The 25,403-nt window shown below is 36.4% G+C and overlaps 4 protein-coding genes across 18 annotated transcripts; all 4 read right to left on the bottom strand.

The window, feature by feature from the left end:
- Positions 1 to 2,233: 2,233 nt before the first annotated feature.
- Positions 2,234 to 3,216, bottom strand: LOC149988185 (uncharacterized). Its single transcript, XM_090253365.1, has 2 exons — positions 3,076 to 3,216; positions 2,234 to 2,808 (listed from the first exon to the last, which is right to left on the bottom strand). The coding sequence occupies exons 1-2, from the start codon at positions 3,117 to 3,119 to the stop codon at positions 2,526 to 2,528; spliced, it is 327 nt and encodes a 108-aa protein (XP_090109491.1). The 5' UTR covers positions 3,120 to 3,216; the 3' UTR covers positions 2,234 to 2,525.
- On the bottom strand, positions 2,234 to 5,295 carry LOC112287990 (F-box/kelch-repeat protein At5g15710). 4 transcript variants are annotated; one of them, XM_090253363.1, is made up of 2 exons: positions 3,789 to 5,295; positions 2,234 to 3,574 (listed from the first exon to the last, which is right to left on the bottom strand). In XM_090253363.1, exons 1-2 carry the CDS (start codon positions 5,035 to 5,037, stop codon positions 3,531 to 3,533), a joined length of 1,293 nt encoding a protein of 430 aa, XP_090109489.1. In that variant the 5' UTR covers positions 5,038 to 5,295; the 3' UTR covers positions 2,234 to 3,530. The 4 variants fall into 4 exon arrangements, with proteins under 4 accessions (XP_090109489.1, XP_024387472.1, XP_090109490.1 ...); XM_024531704.3 differs by having other exon boundaries at positions 2,234 to 3,995; positions 4,335 to 5,295; XM_090253364.1 differs by having other exon boundaries at positions 2,234 to 4,094; positions 4,335 to 5,294.
- Positions 5,296 to 12,621: 7,326 nt separating this feature from the next.
- LOC112287961 (uncharacterized) lies at positions 12,622 to 17,577 on the bottom strand. 12 transcript variants are annotated; one of them, XM_090253360.1, is made up of 4 exons: positions 17,280 to 17,566; positions 14,927 to 16,250; positions 14,501 to 14,574; positions 12,622 to 14,273 (listed from the first exon to the last, which is right to left on the bottom strand). In XM_090253360.1, exon 4 carries the CDS (start codon positions 14,200 to 14,202, stop codon positions 12,832 to 12,834), a length of 1,371 nt encoding a protein of 456 aa, XP_090109486.1. In that variant the 5' UTR covers positions 14,203 to 14,273; positions 14,501 to 14,574; positions 14,927 to 16,250; positions 17,280 to 17,566; the 3' UTR covers positions 12,622 to 12,831. The 12 variants fall into 12 exon arrangements, with proteins under 12 accessions (XP_090109486.1, XP_024387421.1, XP_090109487.1 ...); XM_024531653.3 differs by having other exon boundaries at positions 17,339 to 17,566; XM_090253361.1 differs by having other exon boundaries at positions 17,465 to 17,554.
- Positions 17,578 to 18,122: 545 nt separating this feature from the next.
- On the bottom strand, positions 18,123 to 20,966 carry LOC149988184 (uncharacterized). The gene is made up of 3 exons (XM_090253359.1): positions 20,280 to 20,966; positions 19,670 to 20,148; positions 18,123 to 19,052 (listed from the first exon to the last, which is right to left on the bottom strand). Exons 2-3 carry the CDS (start codon positions 19,802 to 19,804, stop codon positions 18,852 to 18,854), a joined length of 336 nt encoding a protein of 111 aa, XP_090109485.1. The 5' UTR covers positions 19,805 to 20,148; positions 20,280 to 20,966; the 3' UTR covers positions 18,123 to 18,851.
- Between the last annotated feature and the right edge of the window lie 4,437 nt (positions 20,967 to 25,403).

Genomic DNA, 25,403 nt, shown 5'->3' with positions numbered 1-25,403 from the left:
ACTTGACGGAAAATTCTAAACAACTACTTATTTTTTCAAAGTTAGATTTTTCAAAGATGTATAATATGGTGGATTGATCAATTTTTTTTTTCAAGCCATGGAAAGTTTTGGATTTGCACACTAGTTTGTAGTTATGAGAATCTTGAGCTTCATTGATATTTTAGCAAATATAAAGGTGAATGGAACATAATTTCTATCCTTTATTATAAGTAGAGGAGTATGTCAAGGTTGTTCTCTTGCTCCATACTTCTTTTTGATTATTGCTAAGATTTTTGATTATATGGTGAAAAAAAGAATTAATATGGGAGTGGCCAAAGACATATCACTACCAATCAATGATAGACAATAAGTCATTGCCAATACATAGATGACACTTCATTTATTATTTAAGGTGAAAATGCCTTTGTAAAGAAATTATTGCAACTTCTAAATATCTTTTGTTGTAACTTTGGTTTAATTTTGAATTTGATTAAATTATATGGCAATTGGCAAGCAAAACATATGCAACCAACTTAGACAAATACTTTGAAAGTTACATATATTAATGATGGTGATATGAATAAATTGCTAAAAACTCCCTTTTGGTTGTAATTATCTTCTTCAGATGTTGATGACTTTTTAAAAACTAAGACCAAAAAAGAAGTCAAAGTATTGAAACATCAAAAAGGTGAATTACACAAGGCATAGAATAATTGCCAATAAGATATTATTATTACCTACATTTTTCTTTGCTACTATATGGAGTAGTACATAGGTTGGTATTTCTAAAATTTGATTCCAAATTCAAAATTATATGTGGTTTAGAACTCTCCAACGAGTTCAAACCAAGGTTTCATAGTAATAATGTTGTCAACCTAGAGATAAAATAGGCATTAATATGATAAATCCCACTGATGCTTTAGTCTCTTTCATAGTCAAATGGATTCTAAAAGCTTGTGAGTTTGGTACTTTTAATCTCTAAACCTTATTCAGATTCAGATTGAGTTACTTTCAGCCATATATACAAGATAGATAATTTCTTAATTTGGAATTTATTCTCCTTCTAAATTAAAAAATAATCATAAGCTTGAATAAGAATTGGCTCATTTTTGTGAGCTTTGGTAAAGGATTTGCCACATGTTCAACTAATGATGCTTAACATAATGAGGAAAAAATCACCTTAATAGTCTTTTTTTTTTTTGCTGATAAGTCCCAAGTTTTCCAAAATTGAGCTTCTCAACTCCATAAAGGAAGCTTGAGAAGTATTAGAGATGCTAAGACTAGTACTAGGTTCATCTCAGCGTAAGAAGCCTTAATTTAGTAGAATATAGAGCTTGTCAATTTGATGTTAAGGAACTTATAGCATATTGAGATACTTGGCTATTAAATGTCTCTATTCCAGCTATCAGTGGTGAGTGGATTTGGTGCTCCCATATCTCAAGAGATACTGTCTTAGTTTTAGTTTGGCAAGTAACAATAAGTGCTCAAGTAATTTGCTTGGTAGCTCCACAATCAATATCTTTTCTTCAAGCTGCTTTAAGCTACATAATTCTCTCAATCTCTTGTTGTTACAACATGAGCCTTTAGTAGTTTTGCAAGGATCCACAATAGAGTGCATGTTGTCCTGACTGCAAAAAGAATAAAACATCTCATTTATTTCTTTTATGATAAAGTTGCCGATTAGATTAAGGATCCTTACAAATTTCAATAGCCATTATTAAAAGATTTCATACCATTTATGGCATATATGACAAAACTTAGAAGGAAGATGCTACATACAAAATACAAGATTCCTAATCTGATTGTACATAAATGGCATGAAGTCCTACCCAGCACTTACAGGCTTTGATGGAAAATTATGCCATTGAAAACAAAGATGTGTATGGAAACTAGATTATTGTAGCTTTTGTGGCATTGTGCTATTGGTACTGATTAGATCTTTTTGAGAACTAAGGTGACGAATGGAACAATCAACATGCGAATTGTTTGTGGAACAGTTGTTAATGACAGTCTGCATTACATTGTTACGTCTTTGTAATGTCGGGCTTCTGGTATTGATTTGGCGTTTAGTTTCGGGTAGTATAGGGTTCAGAGAAGCATATGCACGAAGAGGTAAGTGGAAATGCAACCTACTTTGCAGATGTCTCCCACCTGGAGCAGTACCTTGTGGTTCAAGAAACGATCGAGAGTTTCAATACTGCAAAAAAGGTTCTCCCAGGGCACAACTTCGCAGTGTAACTTGTCTGACGGATCCTTCTGGAAAAAATTATAAATTGCTTTTAATTCAAAATCACCGAGAGCTGCTCCTCAGGTAAAACAACTACGACGCTCAGTTCGAGAGCATACGTAATAGGGTTGAGGCTGCGTAACAGAGTTCTATTCCCTTACGCAGGAGGTGCCCGCAACATCTCATACCTATTACGGTAGATGGGATCATCCAGCATGTAATTCACAACCGCTGGTCGGTCAACCGTGTTAAAGATGCACAACTGGTCCTTCAGAGGGACACATGTTACTTCAGAATACACGAACAGAGCTTGATCTCTCTATCTCTGGCGTGTCAAATTCCTCCGCCATGTGTATGCTCCTGCACTGTCCCAATCCAGTCTGTCGATGCAATGGGGGACTTTGTGTGGGATTTGTAAGAGGTCCTCTGGTTCGTCAGCATTTCCTACTTCCTCGCAAATGAAACTGCCATGTCCGTCGACCAGGAGGCCCTTCAAGAGATCTGGATCGAGCGATGCAAATGTGAATGGTGGAAGTTTTTCCCATACTTCTGGTCTTCCATCAAATGTGCTTGGTTGTCGAGCCCCACTGCTTGCCAATTGCCTTTCTCAACAATAAAAGAGAGAGGGCTAAGAGGACATTCAAAGGGACGGAGCTCAGCACGTGCTTGGAGGAAAGTTCTCCGACTAATGAAAGTCGGAAAAACTTGGCACACTCCATGCACCTGGAAGAGTATTGAAAAAGAGAAAACTCTAAAATATAATCCAGAACTTCCGGTGGCATGTCATTCAATAAGTTCAAGCCTTAATGAGGACTTGCACCTCTAATTGAGGTGTATTCCTGTTGATACCCGACGTTGGAGATGTGTACCTCCGTTGCCCCCCATCTGCACGAGGGACTGAGACGCGATCCATTCGCTCCGCAAGCTCGGTCACATTGTCATCAGGATGTCCCACGTGACCAATTTCGTCCGGCACACCCGAGTCACAGTTATCGACAACTAACTAATGTTCACAGGGGATGTATGTCGACGTCCGGAGTTACGAAAACCTCCTAGACTTGCGACACATTACATTAGCCTGAAGGAAATCACAACACAAATCACGCTGACACAAATTAACGCGGCAGTGCCTGTTAGTGTAGAAACATGCGAGACTTACCATCAACCATGGGTGGGCGAGACATCTGCTTCAAAACTCTCCATTCGACAACCACAGCAATGTACTTAAAGTGGCACGCACACAGAAGACTTCATGTGAAATACATTAGCCGTCAGAGATCCGTTAGAAGACGTCGTGTGATATACGTCAGCCATTAGAAATCGGTCAGAGCTCCGTTAGAACCCTAAACTTTGCAGCTCCTCGCAAACCTGTGTCTTATTCAATTAAGATTTGGTTTTGTGGGTTTTATTGGGTTCATTTAAATTTTTCTGGGTTAACTAGTCAAGTAAATTACTTAAAAAAAAGATGCAAATCGATTTGAATTCAAAATCACGGAGGGTTAGTTTTCAGGTAAATCGACTACGAAGCTCGGTTCAAATGCATAAGTAATAGGGTTGAGACTGTGAAACAGAGTTTTATTACCTAATGCAGGAGGTGCTGGCAACGCCTCGTACTTACTAGGGTCAATGGGATCATCTTGCATGTCATACACAACCCCCGATCGCTCAATCGTGTTGAAAATGCACAGCTTGTGGTCCTTCAGAGGGACACACGTAAATTCTGGATACACGAGCAGAGCTTGATTTCTCTGTCTCTCGCGTGTCACTTTCCTCGTCCATGTGTATCCTCCTGCACTGTCCAAATCCAGTCTGTCGATGCAATGGGAAACTTTTTTATTTCTCTCATGTTCTGAAAACAGGTAGATCACGCCACTGCACTCCACAAGCACTGCAATGGAGAAATGGACGAACGTGGGTGCTTCATTGTCTGCAGGCAGCTCATGCAACGGACAAACCCAATTTTCGCGCCATCTGCACTGTACCACATCGAAGGCAAGAATGCCTTTTCTACCGTCGATCATGAAACCAACACACAACAGCAGATTCAGGCTCTCACAGAAGACTCCGGTCTGATATTCATTTATGGAGAAGTCGGCTCCAGGAACATCTCCGGCGACTTTCCACTTACCTTCAGCAGAGTCATACACTTCGGTTTTCCTTGAGAGTCTCTCAGTTCCATTCGCCGCACTACCCACAGCGATAACCCGAAAGCTTGGGATGTACGTGTCCCGTTTCGTACTTCGGGTCACATGCAACGACAGGGCAACAGGGTGTCGTGGAGCAATCAAAGAAGGCAGTAAAAGTGTTTTCATTGTCAAAGGATTATATAATACGAGCTTGTCAGGCCCATCGGAATTCCCTACCTCCGCACAAATGAGACCGCCATGTCCGGCGACCAGGAAACCCTTAAAGAGGTCTGGATCGGGCGATGCAAATGTGAATGGTGGAAGTTTTTCCCATACTTTCTGATCTTCCATCAAGTGTGCTTGGTAGTTGAGACCCACTACTTGCCATTTGCCTTTCTCAACAATAAAAGAGAGAGGGCTAAGAGGACATTCAAAGGGACGGAGCTCAGCACGTGCTTGGAGGAAAGTTCTCCTACTAATGAAAGTCGAAAAAACTTTGCACACTCCACGCACCTGGAAGAGAATTGAAGAAGGAGCAAAGGCTAAAATATAATCCATAACTTCCAGTGGCATGACATTCAATAGGCTCAAGCATTCTTGAGGACTTTTACCTCTCATTGAAGTGTATTCCTGTTGATCCACAACGTTGGAGATGGGCACCCCCGTTGAGCCTCCATCTTCACGAGGGTCTGAGAAGCGATCCATTCGCTCCGCAAGCTCAGTCACATTGACATCGGGATATCCCACGTGACCAATTTCGTCAGGCACACACAAGTCACAGTTATCGACAACTCACTGATATTGACAGGGGATGTATATCGACGTCCAGAGTTACGAAAAACTTCCTTGACCTGCCACATATTATACAAGCCTGAAGGAAACCAAAACACAGAGCACTCTTTCAAGAACGAAGGCAGCAGTGCTTGAGAGAGAACAATCGGACACATAGGGGACTTCATGCAAAATATATTAGCCGTTAGAGATCCAATGACACTCGAGGCATCTCAGCCGTCAGATAAAATTTAATTATGGCCGTTACCACGATTGCTGAGAACGCGGGGGAGCGCGGGGGGAGCTCGCCTGGCTCCCGCATCGCACTGCGTCACGGGTCACGGGTCCCAGCAACCCTCTCCTGTACAAAATAATTTAGAGCAAAATTAACCTAAATATTATCTTAAGAAATAATTGTTCAAAAGATTTTTTTTTTCTTTTGAACAATTGAACAAAATAAGTATTCTTTGAAGCAAGCCTGATGGTTGAAAATTGGGATTGAGAGGCAGCCTCTAAACAAACTTCAGCATCCATGTGAATAGGGATTTGTGCAAGTCCAATGAGGGAATAGAATATAGATCACTGCGGATCCAATGAAAAATGAATTCTAAGTTATGAATTCTTGTTCCTTGTCTTTTCTGGTAACTATTTTATTATAAATTTCAATCAAAAAAACATCTCTATTATATACAAATACAAGTGATTTAGGGTTATTGCAACTATTATGCGATTATTTAGCTTGCTAAATGGGTTTTTCTAGTATTTATAAAAAAATATTATATCATAAATATGTATTTTTTTATAATTTAATATTAGTAATATATATATATATATATATATATATATATATGTTTATAGAATATTGTAAATTTTGATTTGTATAAGATAAATTTTACTATAGATGTAGTATTACAAACTTTGATTTGTAAAAGATAAATTTTACTATATATGTATTTAATATACATAAAGAAGAAAAAATAGAAATTAAGGAAGTATTTTATTACATATAAAAATAAACTTATAATTTGATATTTTATTTTGAATAATGATTATATTACAAAGAACTTTTGAATAAGCATTATTTTCAAATTTTAAATAAGACATATGTATATATATATATATATATATATATATTTTTCCTTAGAAACTATTATCTATTATAGACTAAAATATAAGATCAAGTAGAAAAGTTGAATAAAACGTACCTTGACTGTGGATAGAAATAATTATCTATTATGGACAAAAATGGCAAAAGCAAATTTATTTGCAGAACAACTCTCGGATGCCATTATGTTTGAAGAATCTCCTACAACAAGTATTTCTATATCTCCTGCTATTCATTGGAAAGCACTTCTTCTCCTTCGTCGTCATCTTGTACCTGCATTACAATATCAATATTTAAAAATGGAAGATCCTACAGAACTTTAGAAGAAACTTAAATCCAAGTTTGATCATCAAAAGACCATTTCTCTTCCACGTGCACGTCATAATTGGATTCATTTATGTATCTTGGATTTTCCAAATTTAAATCCTTTCAATAGTAAAATGTATAGTATTGTCTCACAATTACGATTATGTGGACAAAGTATTTCTGAAGAAGATATGATTGAGAAAACTCTCTCTACATTTCCTGCTGTGCTTGCACAATAATACAAGAATATGAAATTTCAGAGTCATTTTGATCTCATGTCCTATCTACTTCTTGCGGAGAAGCAAAATGAGCTACTCTTGTGCAATGCGGAAGCTCGTCCTAATGGAACTACATTTCCAGAATCTCATGCACTTAATATTTCAAAGTTTGAGAAGAAATTATATAAATATGGAAAACATGCTCATAAGTATCAAGGTAGTCATAGTGAAGACTATTTCTACCCATATGGAAAGAATAAACATTATATTATTAATTATAGTAGAAAACAAAAATCAGAGATGCGTTCTTGCCATAAGTACAGAATGATTGGACATTTAACACATGCGTGTCCTACTTCAAAATATTTTATTAAAATGTTCCAAGAAAATAAGAAACTACAAGTTGAGGCTTGTGAAGTTCATACCATGGATGCGTCCATGGATTCAATTGGTGTTAATGACTTATAGGCTTATATGAATGATAGAACCTCTAATGATGAATCAAATGATGTGCTCATTGATTCTCCAATAACACATACTATCTTGCGAGATAGATGATTTTATATTGAAAAATCTTCAACTTGGCAAACTAAAAATATGATGACCATGGATGGAGCAAATGCGTTTTGTTTCCAAGAGGGCATAGCGATGGTAAAATTACATGCGAATTCCATCATAAAATGTAAACATGTAATGTTTACATCCTCAGCACTTCGGAGTCTCATCATCTACCGAGATGTGCATATTAATGGTTATCACCTCTTGACTGCTACTTTAAATAAAAAAGAGGTTTTGGTTCTTATGAAGAATCATAAAGTTGTTAAAAAAGCTTTTGCTACAGAAAATGGTTTATACCAAATTGTGATTTGGCCTCCCATTATATTTAATTTTGCATCATCTATCTCAGAGAGTCATATTTCTCTTTGGCATGGACAATTGGGACATCTAGGATCCACATTATTTAGAAAGATCATTCCATGTATAACTGGACACAATTTAAAGCCTGCAGATGTAGACTCTATAGAATTATGTAGTTCATGCATGTAAGGTAAAATGATTACTCTGCCGTCAATTTGAAAACTTCCACAAGAATTACCACCAATGCTTGAAAGATTGCATGGTAATATTTGTCGTCCTATTAATCCAATATCAGGACTATTTTGTTATTTTTTGGTCCTTGTTGATGCATCAAGTAAACAATCACATGTTTCATTATTATCAACTCGAAATATGGTGTTTGCCAATCTTATATCTATGCTTATTCGCTTTTGGGTACATTTTCTTGATTATCCTATAAAAACATTGCGTATGAATAATGCAAAAGAATTTGCATCAAAGTCTTTTGAAGACTATTGTATTGCAACAAGAATTGAGTTGATATATTGTGTTCCATATGAACATGCTCAAAATGGACTTGCAGAGATATTTGTAAAGTATATACAACTCATTACCCGGCCACTCCTCCTTCATGCAAATCTACCTACATCTATGTGGGGTCATGCAATTTTACATGCTACAGCATTAATATGCCTCCATCCTTCTCTTGAAATTGTTTCACCACATGAACACATTTCGGGTCGTGTTCTAAATGTATCTCACTTACAAGTATTTGGTTGTTGTTCTTGGATTCTAATACCAGAACCTCAACGGCGTACCATTGGAGCTCATTGACAAGAAGGCATATATGTTGGTTTTGATTCACCAAGCATTATTCGTATTGTTGATCCATCAACTGGCACATTATTACGTACACGTTTGTAAAATTACCGTTTTGAAGAAATTGTATTTCCATCTCTTCAAGGAAGAATATCCAATCAACAAAGAAATAAAGTACTCATATTTGAAGCACCAGAAATATTTACAATGAATCCTGATCATAGGACATCTTTGGTAGAAACTGAAATTGCTAAGATTTTACATTTAAAATGGATCGCAGATGAAACACCTGATGGCTTCAATGATGCACCTAGAATTACAAGAGTTCCTATTAATGAGGCTCAGAATGCACCTCCTCAGATTGTAGTGGCATTGATTACAATACCTCAAGTTATAACAACAACAACTAGAAGAACTCGTGGACCAGATAAGCAACCACGTGAGAAGAAAGCTATAAAATTAACTAATCTTGGTATTATTTCTCAAGAAATTGCCACTCATCTTACACGACTACTAATTCATGATGATATATCCATGCATAATGTACCTTCAATTCCTATGAAAAACAATCTTGGAATTGGAAGGAATAAAAACAAATTGAGTAAAGAATTATCTATTCTATATAGTACTATAGATGATATTTGGGACAGACCATCTATTATGGTAGATGAATCATTTGTATATATGATTATAGAAGCCTTTTTTTACGATGAAGACGATCCTGAACCTCAAACCATCGAAGATACGATGCGTCGCTCAGATTGGTCAAAATAAAAAATTGCTATTGAGGAAGAGTATGCCTCTTTGTATAAAAAGAAAGTCTTTGGTCTAATTGTAGACTCTTTATATCTCGCCTTGTGAGATATAAAATAGTATTAATACACAAGCGAGATGCTTAAGGCTAAATAACTCACTATAAAGCTCGTCTTATTGCTCAAGGATTTACTCAACGATTTGGCATTGATTATGAATCTTTATATTCTTCAGTCATGGATTCAATTATATTTCAATATATTATTGGAATGACAGTTCATGCCACCCTTGAGATGCATGTGATGGATGTAGTAACTGTATATCTATATGGTTCTCTTGATGCAAATATTTATTTGAAAGTTCCACCTGGCTGAGAAAAGGAACTCCAAATAGACCTGCTCTAGGATAATATCATGGTATTAAATTATGTAAGGCCTTGTATGGTTTAAAATAATCCGGATGAATGTGATATCAATGTCTTCAAGATTATTTAATAACAAATAATTTTATAAGTGATCCATTAATTCCTTGTTTGTTTATCAAACGAGATAAAACTAGTTTTGTGATCATCGTTGTATATGTTGATGATCTTAACCTAGTGGGTATCACATCTGCATGTGTTACAACTACAAACCTACTTATACGTGAATTTGAAATGAAAATGCTAGGAAAAATAACTTTTTGCATTGGCCTTCAAATTATGCATCTAACAAATGGTAGCATTTTTTTCTATCAACTAACGTATATTAGATGAATCTTGCGAAGATTTAATATGATTGATGCTTATCCATTGTCCACACCAATGGTTGGACGTGGTCGTGATGGTCATGATCCATATCATCTATGTAAGGAAGAGGAAGAAATATTAAGGGATCAATATCCATACCTTGTAGCAGTTGGAGCACTTTTATATTTAGCTACATCTACAAGTCCAATTATTACATTTGCAGTTAGTGTTCTTACAAGATATAGTACACATCCAATACTACAATATTGGAATGGCATTAAACATTTATTATGTTATTTAAAAGGTACTGAAGACTTGGGATTATACTACACAAAATCTGCAGATCCAAAATGGGTTGAATATTGTGATGCAGGATATAAATCTGATATTGCAACAACCAAATCTCAAATAGGATATGTATTTTTTAAGACATAGAGCTACAATATCATGGAAATCTGTGAAACAAACAATAACTGCAACTTCATCCAACCATGCAAAAATTATTGCCTTACATGAAGCATCTTGAGAATATATTTGATTGTGATCAATTGATAAATTCATTCAAACAACGTGTGGATTTTCATATGATGATTCTCCAACTATCTTGCATAAAGATAATAGTGCTTGTATTGTACAGATGCAAGTTGGTTTCATTAAAGGCGATAGAACAAAGCATACTGATCTAAAGTATTTTAGTTATACTCATGACTTGATTATTGATCAAGAACTTATAATTAAGAAAATTCAATTTACAAATAACCTGGTTGATCTCTTCACCCAAGCTCTTCCATTAAGCAACCATCATCGACTTATTTATGGCATTGGTATGCGACAACTTACTTTTTTTGAATAAGAAAGTTAATGACCTCTTTAAATAATTAAAGAAAATGATGTTGTACTCTTTTTTCTTCATCTATGGTTTTGTCCTTAAATGAAATATGATTTTCCTAGATAAGGTTTTAATGAGGCAACAATTCTTAATCTTGCAAGATCACAGAAAAGTATAGATCATAATTCTATGTAAATTTTATATTATGTAAATATTATGATGAGCGAGGAAGAGTGTTGAGATCATTAAATGTAGCCGGTGCTCTCCATAATATTTATTGTAGACTACAGTAATTACCATAGCTACAGTATTTAGAGTCTAATGGAGAAGTACTATTTATCCTCTCTTCTTTTCTCTTCTTGTGTACGAGACACAACCAGATGAATAGATTTGGTGTGTATGAAGCTCTCTCTCCTTAGAAACTCTCTTGTGTATATGACTTACTACTACTCTTGTGTATGTGTATGACTTACTATTATTCTTGTGTCTTTCTAAATATTCTCAACACATATAAGACATAACACCAATAAACTTTTTAGATATTATTATAGAGTATTAAAGAGGTTATTAAGTAATTTCACAATAACATTATTGTATATAAAAAAATTAATTGATTCTATAAAAATTAACATCTGTTATTATACTATATATATATATATATATATATATATAATTAGAAGAGAAATTAAAATAATATTTAGATTTATAATAAGATAAGAAACATGACATTTAAATTAATGAATATAAGCATTAATTTATTTTTAAAAACTATATGTCTTGTTGTAGAATGAAGTCGATTCCATAAGATTAAGATCTTCTACTATTAAGTTTAAAAAAATTGCTTTGGTGTAAATATTCTTTGTTGGTTCTTCAACATTTAAGATAATAGCTTACTTATGTATAAGTATATTTTGATGACTAGTTACAATTTATATTTCACATATATAAAAATTTCAAAATTAAAAAATCTGTGATTGAATTTTATTTTTCTATACCAAGTTTTTCATGCAGTATGCAACTTAATGCATTAGCCATACCATATGATTTATTTAGCTTTTAGATTATTGTGAAGTTGTACTTAGCAAAGAACAAAAGGTAACAAGTTACTCACCTCAACCCTTATGGTTTATTAATCAAATATATATATATATATATATATATATATATATTATTTAAAAAAAATCTAGATTATCATTTGATATGTAGTATTTGTGTTTCTATAGAGCATCACTATTACTAATCCTTTTGATTTTATTTTAGTGCAGTTCTTTGTGGTTAAATAAAATAATCTAAATATATACGAATTTAGTTGATTGTTTGTACTAGTTGGATTTTAGACGAAAATAGTTCTAATAGAAAAATTTGTCATGGTTGAGTGAAAAGAAATTATTAAATTTGAAGAAAGTTGGGTTATAATTGCTGCTTGCACATACCCTTCTTTGATTCTCTCCCATGTCGATCTAAATTTGTTACTCCAAAATAATTCTTCCATTTTCTGTAAAATTCAAATATTCAACCTTATAATGTTAGTAGATTTTTGAATTAAAGTACAGATTGAATTGAACTAGAACAAAAAAGAATTAAAAAAACCATGTCAATTTTATGGCTAAGCATTTTTATTTTTATTTTTTAATTGGTACCGTATTTTTGGGATTGAGGAACTTACTTTCTTTGAATTAAAAACTCCACTTTGGGTTGAAAAACTTACCTTCTTTGATAACTATATAATAACTGATAATAACAGTACATAATTTGATTATACATTTGTTGAAGTTGTATTGATCTGTCGTTAATATTTCTTATAATACCATATTAAGTTGTTAAGATTATCTCGACTAAAACATAACTCTTTTTTTCAAAAAAACATCAAATATTTGTTGTCAAATAAGGTTAAGAGGCCTTCACTATGACTCACTTCTATGGCCTAAAAAACATATGTTTAAGCTTACAAAAAACTACTATCCACTCAAATTTCTAACCATGTTAGCCACCCACAACAATTTCTTCTACTTTTTATATGTTATATTCTAATGTTTTATGATAATAATACTAGTAGTAGTAGTAGTAATGATAATAATAATAATAATCTCTTTTTCTTTTTCTTTTTTTTATGCTTTAAAGCTAACTGGGCTACTCATAGGTCTCCTGGGACATAAAACTCTGGCATTGACACGGCGAAGCTAGGTTGGAAGGAATAGCTGATTGGATTGAGACTATAAAAGCGCGCTTTGTTGCTAATTTCTGCGGGAGCAGGTAAGACGTCGAAGTGATCAGAGTGGATGGGGCCATCAACAGAATCCTCCGGCATCTCGTAGATCACCCCAGTGCGCTCAACGGTGTTGAAGATGCACAGCTTGCGACCATCCAGTGGGACACAAGTGAACTCTGGATACACTAACAGCGCTCGTTGCCCATGCCTTGAACGCGTCAGAATCCTTCGCCATTCATGTCGTGGTCCGCTGCGCAAATCTAGCCTATCGATGCAATGGAAAGTGTCCACCCCTATCACTTGCTCGGAGAAAAGGAAGACCATTCCATCACATTGCACAAGCTGAACAATGCTGTAATCAATTGATAGGTCGGGATCGACGCCTTGTCGCATTTCCAAAAGAGGACAATACCAGTTCCTTACCCATTCGCGGGTCCCTACGTTAAACGCGAGAATGCCTTTCTTACCATCGACCATGAACCCGACGCAAAGTAGCAAATTCAAATCCTTGTCATAGTACCCTGTCTGGTACTCGTTAATGAAGTAGTCGGGTCCAGGCGAGTCTCCAGCCGTTTCCCAACCGCAACCTCTCTCGGAGTCGTAGATCTCAGTTTTCCTCGAGACGGTCTCGGTCTTCGCCCCTGCACTACCCACGGCTATAACTCTAAAACTTGAAACCAGTAACCCATTTCTTTTAGCTAGTGTTACATGTAAATTCAGGAGAACGGGATGACGTCGGAAATTTAGAGGAGGCAGCTTGTGGGCTTCCCGCGTCAAGGGATTGTAGACACATATCTTCTCAGGTCCCAATACTTTCCCTACGTTCATGCAGAAGAACCCGACGTCCCCTGCAACAAGGCAGTCCTTGAACAACTGTGGGTCTAAAGCTTCTATGAGTGGGTGGCTGAATGGTGGCAGTTTCATCCATGCCCCTTCTCGAGAATTGAATCCCCTCAAGTTCCACAACGTTCCCTCCACGTAGAAAACTATGGGACTGAGAGAGCACTCCGTTGGGCGAAGAAGTCCGCGCTCACGATGAAAGCTAGGACGAGATGTCGTATCTTTGATAGATCGACTTATCTGACCAGCAATAAGCAGATCCAACAGGGGCAAACGGACCAGGATCAAAGTCTGGATTTCGGCTGGGAAGGAGTTCCAATGTAACTGTTGAACCGACCTATCTGCTGGCTGATCTGCTTCCAATTGTGGTGGGCTAGCTCCTTCTGTTGTGATGGACAGGGCTTTAAGTCTCTCAGTAGTAGCAAATATATGTTTTTCTAAATCCTGAGATACCATTCTTTTAGCTAGTGTCACAACAGCATCCCCCGAGGTGACTCAGTTTCATTGCTCGGAATTTGAAAAGCAACCTTGATGAAAACAAGAAGTAATCAGAAGATGCAAAAGCTGTTGTAACATAGAGACTTACACGTCACATTTGGACTCTTGGAACCAAATGCGCCGAGCGAACATGAATTTCTATGAAAGAGCCATTTGACTGCTATCAGTGTAGTTGAAATAGGTAATAAAACTATCATCCTTACTCTCCTGAAGATTCAAAAACCTCAGAGTAAGTACACGGGTAGTGAAAATTCACCTCAACTTAATCTATCCCATTTGGCTGGATGTGATGTTAAGATGATAACTTTGGACCGATTAGTTCTGAACACACTGACATTCAAAGCAGTTCCAAATCAAAGTTGTTAGTAGAATTTATAAAAATGCTTACATTCAATTCCCTCCAGGTTTAGAAATTCTACAAAGTTTGGTGAAGAATTCAGACAACTGCACAAAACTAAGATATCAATATAGATGTATTTTTCCAATTTTGACATAAAAAAGAGGTGATTAGGTGAATTAATATAATCATTTCAATTTTGAAATCCGCAAATAATTGCATCTTGAATTTAGTTTCAAATTGCTAAGTTTAAAAAACGTTAAAAATAGCAACATCATACTTGAATGTTCAAACTTTTAACAAGGTTGGCTCTAAAAATTGTCTAGAGAGCATATTAAAACCTACTTGATACTTGACATGTTCAACATTCGACAAGGTCGGCTCCAAAAGTTGACTCCAATAATCTATTAAAAAAATTCATTGGATGGAACCAAACACTGAATTCCCAAACAGTCACTTTGGGACAGGAAACGGACTACACATCACCATGATTTAATACAACAAATTGAAGGCTATTGCAGCCAACGAATATGTCATAAGGGATTCACATCCTGTCATCACACAATTCTGCCCCCTACACCCTCATATGTGGATGAATCGACAATCTGCCTGTTCACAACACAGAACCTTGATATCACTCCGCAAGTATTTTTCCTGCAGGGTCTAAAGGAGAACAAATTATTACCCCACCAGGAATGCTTTAGTATATTTTACTACTTAAAAAAGTCGGGTGAAGGCCGAACACGGTCAAGACCAACGCATGCCCTGGTTACGCTTATCTCCATGTCTGCACTCACATTTCCTACACCAGTCGCCGACGTGGTAACAGTCGGCAAACGCCTTCACAGACTAGGGACCTACAATCAGAATGGGCACCCGGCAAGCAAGTTACCTACAACCACGAAAGTGTGCGCTCGAGCCTAAGCGCGTTACGAATCATGAGGCAGAAGAGAAGGTGGAGAGAACTGCGGTAGAGTGCAGACATAAGTGACATTCATATGACGCCCACCTCAAGACTTGGTTAATGAAAGGTTGTTACGTATGAACAACGAAAACCTTCTCGAAATTACGAAATGTTATTAAGGAAGCTATTACAAGTAGAAAGTTTAAATTGACAGCAACAATGACCATATCTCCACTACGGCGCGGACATAGCGTACAGAGCCATTTCCGGTAACTTCTGCAGACATTAGAGCACCAGAGTCGTGGTCTCACATGTAAACTAATGTATCGATCACAGATTCAGGAAAACATATTTTTAAAAGAATCTGCTGGGATCTGTTCACTATGCAAAGCCATTCCTAGCCACACGTAGTCCTTGACATCGAGGATGGTGCTCCATTATTATCCTGGAAACTTCTGAAAGTCTGCACATGTCTGCATGTCTGCACGGTCCGATAAATGCTGTACAGACATTTTCGCCCAATCAAAGTGTACAGACCTTGTGGGCCAATTAAACTACCTAGATGTTCACACATGATATCGATTCCATCATGCTAACGATGCTGCGCCTCACACCGGCCGAATCCTGTTCCTTAAATCTCCTGTTTGTGAGCCGTAACTTAGTAGGTTCTGTGCTTCATGTTCCGTCCTCAATCACAATATTAGGTGTGTATGAATGCTCCTTGTTTGTTGTAACCAAACTACTTTTCTGAGCATCGGGCAGACCCTGTTTCAATACAACAACAAAAATAAACAAAATAAAAATAAAGTAAAACCTCTTGTTTGTTAAAGATCTTGAAAAGCCTAGAATTGCCAGCCGCATCAGCCTCAGAATCCCTAAAAGTTCACAGGATCGTCATGACTAGGTTTTGCCAAGTAAGGTGGTGGGTACAATTTCTTCCCAAATTAGGAAGAGGGACTGACTGGTACATCATTGACAGGATTCTTACGAGAAACAGTCCTCGAAATGAAAACCTAGGCTGACAAAGAAGGATTCAGATGACTAGTTCTTGCCAGCTACATGTGCTTTCGAATCATAGGTCCAAACCCCTACACGCGACAATATGACTACACTGCGTGTCAGAAACATTCTACCGTCTGTTACAGAGACGAGTCACCGAAATAATCCAGACTTCGTATCGGCATGCGGGCGGCACTGCACCTCTCAAGCACAAATGAATGCACGAAGGGTGGAAGACAACCAACCAATTTTTAACCCCACACTCGCAAACCGCGTGCCTACAAATGAACTACCGAACATGCTTCGCAGGCAATCTTGCCCGACAGATGGGAAAACTGGAGTCGAGGATCTAGTTAAGCAGAGCAGATTAAGCCGGGCATGGGAGAGTAGAGGCCTGCCGTCAATGGACTGTAACAGGAGATCAACAAGTGTAGAACCCGCCTATTAGATAATGCAACAGACGCCGCCTCAGTTATATGTTGGGTGTGTCACGATTCATATCAATTCCCGACTCAGTGAATGAGCAAAGCATATGAAAAAGCTCTTAGTTCGATTGTTTTCTGTTCAAGGCCGGAACTTGCAAAGGAAGGCGGTCAAGCGAGGCCATTTTGTATCAGACCGGACAGTTCATCAAGTTGCAATCCAGCACATAGAATCTTGAGATCAACCCTAATAATTTAAAAGTCGATCAGCCGTTGAGAGAGAACTTTCTAGTTTATCAAGTGAGCTTCGACAAGATGCTTCAAGCGTTCTCCTTGCATTACAATCCCCTCAAAATCTGTCGACGGCACTTACACCCACAGAACTCGCAGCGATAGCGAGCACAACATGGCACATCACAGAAACTCTCATACCTCTGAACTCTCCTTTTATATCTTTCTGTCTCTCTCTCTCGCGCTCTCCCTCCCTCCCGCAACCCAACTTGCTGGACACTGCAAATCATTCACCACGCTTGCAGTTCGTTGCAAACAGAAACTCACGATCCTTCGTCTCTGAAAGTAATCGATCATCCGTGGTATCTGATCCTCCCTTTGATCACCAGTGCTAAGTCGGGATCCGGGCCTCTCCAACGTCAACGTAGCAGAACAACAACTGAGCGACGAGAAATTTAATAACTTTCGCAGACAGTCGTGACTTTCGTCAGATTGTTTCACACGCCCATTTTTTTAAGATCGTGCGTCACCTTTTTGGAAGTTTGGTGGTGCCCTATTCTTAAAAATATCTTGTCATAATTACTTGATTTACTCAAAAAAATTACATAATTACTTGATCTACTCAAAAAAATTACATAATTACTTGATCTACTCAAAAAAATTACAATAAAATATTTTCTCCAACCATTTATGGTTGAGTTGGTCTAAAATCAAATTAAGCTTTATTTTGGTTTATATGTATGTTTACACAGCATATTTTTAATTAGTAGTTTCACTTGAATAACAAAAGAACGTGGATAGTCATGTAACAATGCTTTAGCAAGAAATGTGCTTAGCTAGTACCTTGGTAACTTGGCACATGGATAAAAAGTATCAGTCTTGGTTCTACCTTGCCCACTGCCTCTAAGTAGCAGACAAGCAAAAAGTTTGGTAAAACAAAGATCAGTATAAATAACATAAGATTTAATATTAAAGACAATGGCAGTGGGTTGGAGAGGCAATGAATGTCAATTGCATTCATGTAGTATTGAGATCAAATATGACTAATTACACAAGAAACTACTGTTGCGGAAACCAAGTTTGATTGAACAAGAATGGAGCCAATTTCTACTCAGTAAGTCAGGGTGTTCAAAAGGAACAACATTCAAGGCTGGTGCCCATTGGGAATCCATAAAATAAATTGGGATTCTAATATCCAGGTGGATATATTTCCAGCTCGCACAAGTGAGGAGGACCAGGTTGTTAAAGACATTTTAAAGAATAAATTTGCCGGCAGACCAGCGAACAAACTTATGTCGGTCAGTGAGGACCAATTCCTAGGAGCCCACACCGGAACGCTTTGTCCGTCGAGAGCGAAAGTTTGTTGTCGGACCTCAGCTCCAATCTCTCAGCACGCGGTGCTGAATCTAGGTTACTGGATCTGCTCAGGGTGGTCAATAGAGCGGCCAACATTCTTTCCTTCTGGTGATCGCTTTTTTTAGTTCCTCGACAACGTCGCATGTACCAACCATTCACGGATAAATTTTGTGCTGGAACTCCTTTCCTTGCGATTGGGTACCTCGTTGACATTCGGCGACTCACCGCCATTCTCCAGCAATTAGGTCACATCAGCAGATGGAAACACCGTCGCAGATTGGCTCTGATATGTTCCAACCAGCTCAACCCGCACCCCAACTTCCCAACGAGGGGAAATAGACACAGCATTGTTGGAATCTTAACAAGACCCTTGAAAATCACAGACACCCGCGCAGACAAGGGGATTGCCAGATACACAATTCCTGGTTTGTGAAACACCAAAGTTGGGACTGAAAGTGTGACCTGGGGGTGACAAGATTGCAGAAATGGTGGCAGACTCCGTGCATCTCGTGATCCCGGCAGCGATGGAAGCTGCTCGCTCGTAGCTTGCAGAGATCACCTGCAAGCCAACTTTTTCAGAAAACGTGTCCGAATCATGCACTGGAAATGAGAGTTGTGGAAAGAGTATGGACTCTTCAGCTGAACAACGCCGCTCTTCAAGTGTTCCTCATAAACAGAAAGAGCTGAATCAAGGAAACACCCTACTTACGATGCAGCGAAAGAAACGGACGGGTGGCCGTTCACAACGAATCACATTGTGGGATGGTATTGTATTATATTAATACAAATGAGTCTCTTATTACTAATATAGGGTTTTATTTATTTTTATTACAATATGTCTCTATAAATCTACTTATGTAACTAAACATAAAAGTTAGATATTATATTAAATAAATATTTAACAAAAAATAAATAAAATGTAGAGATCCGTTATAGTATTGCAATTATATATTTTGTTATTACCATAAAATGTAAATACATGTAAATATTTATTACTTATTAAATGACATGAAAATTTATTATTTTAAAAGAATATACATGTATATAAATAGAATGAATGACCTTTTTAATATCCTTCAAAATTGAATACATAAATTTATTTATTCTCAAAAAATTGCTAGTCTTAGTCACAACTTCCTTCTCCACAGCCACCACATTCACGGTCTTTCTCCCCACCTCATCCTTGCCCTCTGTGACTTCCATGCCCTCAACCTTCGAAACTTCCACGCTCGCCTTTGGGGCTGCAACCACAGAATCGCTCTTCATTGCGACCACAATGGTATCAACGTGAGATTGAGGTAAAAATCTCATAATCAGTGACTCGCAAGCCTGTTCATTTCAACTTGATCACGGGGAAGCAGTTAGTTAGTAAAATGTTTTTTTCTTTTTTCTTTTTTCTTCTTCAGATGACTCGAATGATAGGCAAGAATACCGAGGCTGTTCCTAGTGAGCGGTTCAACGGCGGAGCAGATAATGGTCATGAAGGCGGGGACAACCGAAGAGGGGGTTGCATCGAGGGGCACCCAGTGGCGGCGATGGTTATGAGCAGACACAAAGAGGCGCTTCCGGTGAGCACCGCGACTGGGGAGCCGCCGCAAGCAGCGACGAACCGTGTGCATCGTAACAGAGAGAATGCCAACATCTCGGAAGCAATTCTGAACCCCACAAAACCGAAAAACGTACGTCAATTCTTCCATAAAACTTTATCCAGTTGCCAAAATATAAACATGGAAACAATTGCCGGAAGAAGCAAGTGGAAGCAGATCTCGTTGATGTGAGCAAATACCTTGCAACTCCAGATGCGGCCAAAGATTGACCTCCACACGGTACTGTTTCTGCACCAAGCACGTGGACCTAGACTCCGCTGTCTTTCACACCTTCATTTCCTGCGGCCATCAAACCACTGAGTTCGCCGTCGTCGAGCTCCATCATTAGCTTCTAGATTCAGCCCACTAGACACGCTCATTCTCCTTGATTACAACTAAGTTCAACTAATAATACCAGTGCAGGTCATTGATGTGATCAGCTGGAAAGCAAGAGCCCGTGCTGAACCCGCAATCATCCAACTGCAAAGAAAAACAAATATGGGATTGAACACTATATGCGCAATGGAAATATGGGCTGCGAAGAAAAATACACGGTGCAAACAAAACACAAATATGAGCTGCGAAGAGAAACAAATATGCGCACTGGTTTCCGCACCAGCAGCTTGCCTCATCACGTACTATGCCTCATCACGTTCTATGTAATCATCGGCACAGTCAGAGATAGGGATCACGCATGCTTTCTTCCCATGCCTTCCCTATCTATTTTCTTTGCATGCTTTCCCTATTGAAAACAGCACATTCATCTCACGTTAACCTCAGTTAACGTAGCAGTTAACATCTCACTTAATCTCAGTTTTGGTTCAGTCTTTTTGATGTAAACAATGAGGCATGCACCCAATGGGAGATGGTTTTTTAACTCCGCTTGTTTATTCCATGTATTTGTTTCCCATGAGCTGTCTTATAAAAAAATTTGAATTTTTTTTTAAAAAAAGAAAGAAATAAAATACACAATAGAATTGGGCAATAAGTTTGTATTGTTTCCAATTTGGCAAGTAGCAAATAAAAATATTAGTCAATAATAAAAATTTGAAATTTGTTTTTAAAAAAGAAAGAAATAAAATACACAATAAAATTGGGCAATAAGTTTGTATTGTTTCCAATTTGGCAAGTAGCAAATAAAAATATTAGTCAATAATAATGCAACCATAATGAATTCAAATACACTACCATTATGTACAACTTCAATGTGCATTCTGTACTTGCAAAAGCTAATTAGTAAACTTGATATCTGATTGAAGTTCTCCTAAATTCAACCTCATGTTTTTTAATGTATAGATTTTTATTTGAGGCCAAAGTACTAAATATCAAAAAGATATTGCTACAATTTCATCTTAAGTTTCTATGACAATCATTGACAATATTTGGCAAAAATCTCTACTAAAGACTATTGTAGGTCCATTAAATGGGCAATTAATATTCCAAATGTCTCTAAACAAATGATCAATTGCCTCAAGACAATAATAATGTTCCATTGAAAGTTTATTCCAAATAATAAACAAATTTTGGTGAATAAACTTAATATGGACAAAATTCTTAGTAATTGAACAAAAAGAGTCTTGATTACAATCTAATAGAATCTTAAATGTAGAATAGATGGTCTTTCTTTCCTTAAGTAATAATACAAGAATTTCTAATGATACAACACATATCACAATCTTTTGCATCAATCAAACTTTAATTGGTAAAGTATTATAGACAAATGTCTTACTAGTTCCTACAAGTCAGTTTAGAAAAAACATGCATCTATGTTTATCCATTATAGAGGCTATAATATCATCATATGTCTTTCTTTGTTCAAGATTCAATTGTAGAATATATTGTTTCAAATTTTCTTCTAATTCTTAAATATTTTATATTCTTTCTTTAGAAATAAATTAATTTTCAATAATTATTGTATTCCAATTGTTTCTTGGTAATGGCATCAGAGATGAAACAAGACTAGATTATCTCAAAAATCCAAGATCCTTCTAATCTACAGCAATATAGAGCCTCATTACAAAATAAAACAAAATAGACCAGAACAAAATTAAACAAAACTAAACAGAACAGGACATGAAAGACAAAGTTGAGCAAACAAAAATAGAATAGAATCAAATTGAATAGTATGATGCAAAACCAAATTTTACTAAGAGAAAGGGTCCAAAGCCATATCTGACAAGATGCCCCAAAAGGCCCTAAATAGCCCTATTCATACCTTATCTTACTACCCTAGACTTTCTAGAATGTTCCTAAGTGGTGGACCTTATCTAAATAATTGCATTAAATTCTTTTTCTAGAAGATTCCATGATAGGCCCTACCTTGATAATTGCCTCAAACACTTATTAGAATGTTCCATGGTAGATCCTACCTAAATAACCATCCTAAAGTCTTTTTAGAATGTTCCATGGTGGATCCTACCTAGTCAACTAACCTAACCTCAATTCTAAAAACTTCCATGGTTCTAACTATATATACAATTATCTTATCTATACCTTATTATAATTAATTCCCATCCACTAATGTGTAACATCCTTATTTTTCTCTCGATGGTATCTCCAAATTATCTCTTGGCAATAGATGAGGTTCTGTGTAGGTTCTTACGTTACATTCTGAATGGGATAATCTTTCCAAAGAACTTTGTACTAAAGTTGTAGATGTCTACTGCTATAATAAAGATAGCGATGCTCCAAAATGCTGTCCACTTCATATTCTTGTTGGTTATCAACTACAATTGGTGGTAGTGATGATTGGTGCCGATCCAGAAAGTGCTTTGGCTTAGTATGAAATTCCTTTAGTTATAAAATATGGAAGACTAGATGGATCCAAATATGTAGCAAAAGTTCAAAGTAGTATGCGACATAAGAAATCTTTGCAGAAATATGGAAAGATCAAAGCCACTAAGGTGTTAGTTTATGGATTTGGATTGATGTAGCAAGTGGCAAGTTGGCATTGGAAAGTAACACTTCATCACTCTCTTAGAAGGTCTTGTGTTGCTGATGATTATGTGCATACTACTTCTATCAATTTTGTGCAGTAAAGAGTTGGTACCGTACCTCTTGTAAGGCCATTGTAAGCTATTGTATAATTTCATCTATTATCAAGTTGTTAAAGTTAATTGAAGGATGGAGAATTATTAGAGTAATTGTATGTTAATCAATATTAAGAAAAAATGATAAATGACTGATACTTGCTTGAATACTATCATTATAAGGAAATTCAAAGGACGTCAAGTATTCATCTCAATTATTATGATGAACCACCACAAACGCCTGCATCATATCTTCTAAGGTCTGATTTGTACACTTTATTTGCCCATCTGTTTGAAGATCGAAGGCTATAGATATGGAAAGTTGTCTGCCTAGTAGCTTGAATAAGGCTTTCCAAAAACTTCATGTGAAGTATAGATCTTGATCTAAAATAATGACATGAGGTAATCCATGGTGATACAAGATGGTATCAAAGAAGATTTGTAGAAGTGTTACAACATCAATATCCAAGCGCACTAAAGCCAATAGAAGTTGCTTTGAAAGTCAATCCACAAAGATGGCAACTGGTGTCGGGGTAGAGAGAATTTGCCTCAAAAAAATGCTAGGCTTTTGGCTGTCACTAATCATTTAATCAAGCTTCAAAATAAGAGAAGCCCTAATTTTATATATAAATTTTCTCTTTTGAGCAATTACACCAAATACACAAGCTTCAAGTAACCAACAACATCCAAAATATGATAAATCCTTTAAAACCTTGTATATCCTTATGTGGAAATTTTCTCGAACTTCAACAACTCATATCTCCTAATCTAACTGTCCAAACAAACTCAAATTTTACATGAGATACTGATGTATTCTTATTAACTTCTATAATAAATTTCAACTGTAAATTCATTGCAGAACTTGAGATATCTTGAAAACCCTAATAGCCACTTCAAACCCTTGTCTTTATACATCTGCGTGCAATTTTCTTCATATCTCACAAAATATAAGTTCAAATGCCACGAAATTTATATTTATAGCTTCTTAACACAAAATTTTACATTCTCCAAAAAAGTTTGAGCTAAAAAATCGTCTAAAAATTTAAGTTATGGTTCCAACCATTACTATAAATAAAACCACTCACTTACTACCTTTGATTTGGAAGTGCTACCTTTATCTCCTTATAATTCTTTCACATGAACTCCAAAAGTAATAAATTTTTTTATAAAAGATGTAGGCCTTAAAATTACCGTTCCATTCGCACCTTTTGATCGTCAAAAGCTATTGTACAACTCCTCGTATCTTCAAAAGAGTAATAATATATCTTAAATTAATACCTTAACTTCAAACGGCTATAACTTTTTTACCTTAATTCCAAATCCTCTAATTTTTATACACAAATTGTACTTCAAATCCTAAACTTTACAACTCTTACTTTTAATCTCCAAATTTTCTCTTTGAAGTTACCGAAATCTTTATTAAGGTCGTGGGCAGCCTCTTCGAAGCCCATTGGGCATAGTATTCGACCAATAGGGATGAAGTTCTCCATTCCTTGCCTTCATCCGACCATGCCTTACTTTCATCCCTTCTAATTAGCCTCCTATTAGTTTAGATTTTCATCCTTCGGCTTCCACCTTCTTCCAAGGCTTCATACTAAACATTTAGGTCCTATATTTTTTTTTAATGTTAAAATCAAAATAAGTAAAAAAACAAAGTAAAGTTTCTTATATCAACTCTTTTTAATTTAATCTACTAGTCACTCTAACACACATCTAGATTTATTAACATATAATATATTTTAACTAATTTTTAGATACTGTAAGCATTTACAGTATGATACTAGGATATGATTATGAGGCATTTGGAACAAATACATAATGAGATCTATAATCATGTGCTTCTAACGTACCATAGATAGAAAAATTGATCACAATAGTTTAAGAGACATTATATTGCATGCTTTATTAGATTGACATGATTTGTACAAACGTACAAAGGCTCAAATATCACAATCCAAATCTGTCTAAAATCATATCCTTGAGATCCGTTCTAGAGTCCTCTCTTATCCTAGATGTCCAAATATTAGAATGTCATGTTTCTCTTAAAGTATGAGCATCCAGAGTTTAGTATTGTTGGATATATAAATTTATTTCTTAAAATAGAATAAACCATCACTAAGAATGTAATCCTAATATTGTATATTGTCTACTTTCAGATGATCGCTAATCAACTTGAAATAAGCATCTCGATATAGAGCTTCTTTCCATTTTGCCTCATAAATTATATGTGAAATGACATTATTAATGATAGCAACTTTTGTCTTGTCTCATGTTTATTTCTTTAAGTTTGGTCTT

This window comes from Physcomitrium patens, chromosome 10, assembly GCF_059467195.1.
Source record: "Physcomitrium patens ecotype Gransden chromosome 10, ASM5946719v1, whole genome shotgun sequence".
Taxonomy (NCBI): domain Eukaryota; kingdom Viridiplantae; phylum Streptophyta; class Bryopsida; order Funariales; family Funariaceae; genus Physcomitrium; species Physcomitrium patens.
Note: the sequence above shows the minus strand (reverse complement) of the source record. Positions and strands in the feature narration are given on the sequence as shown.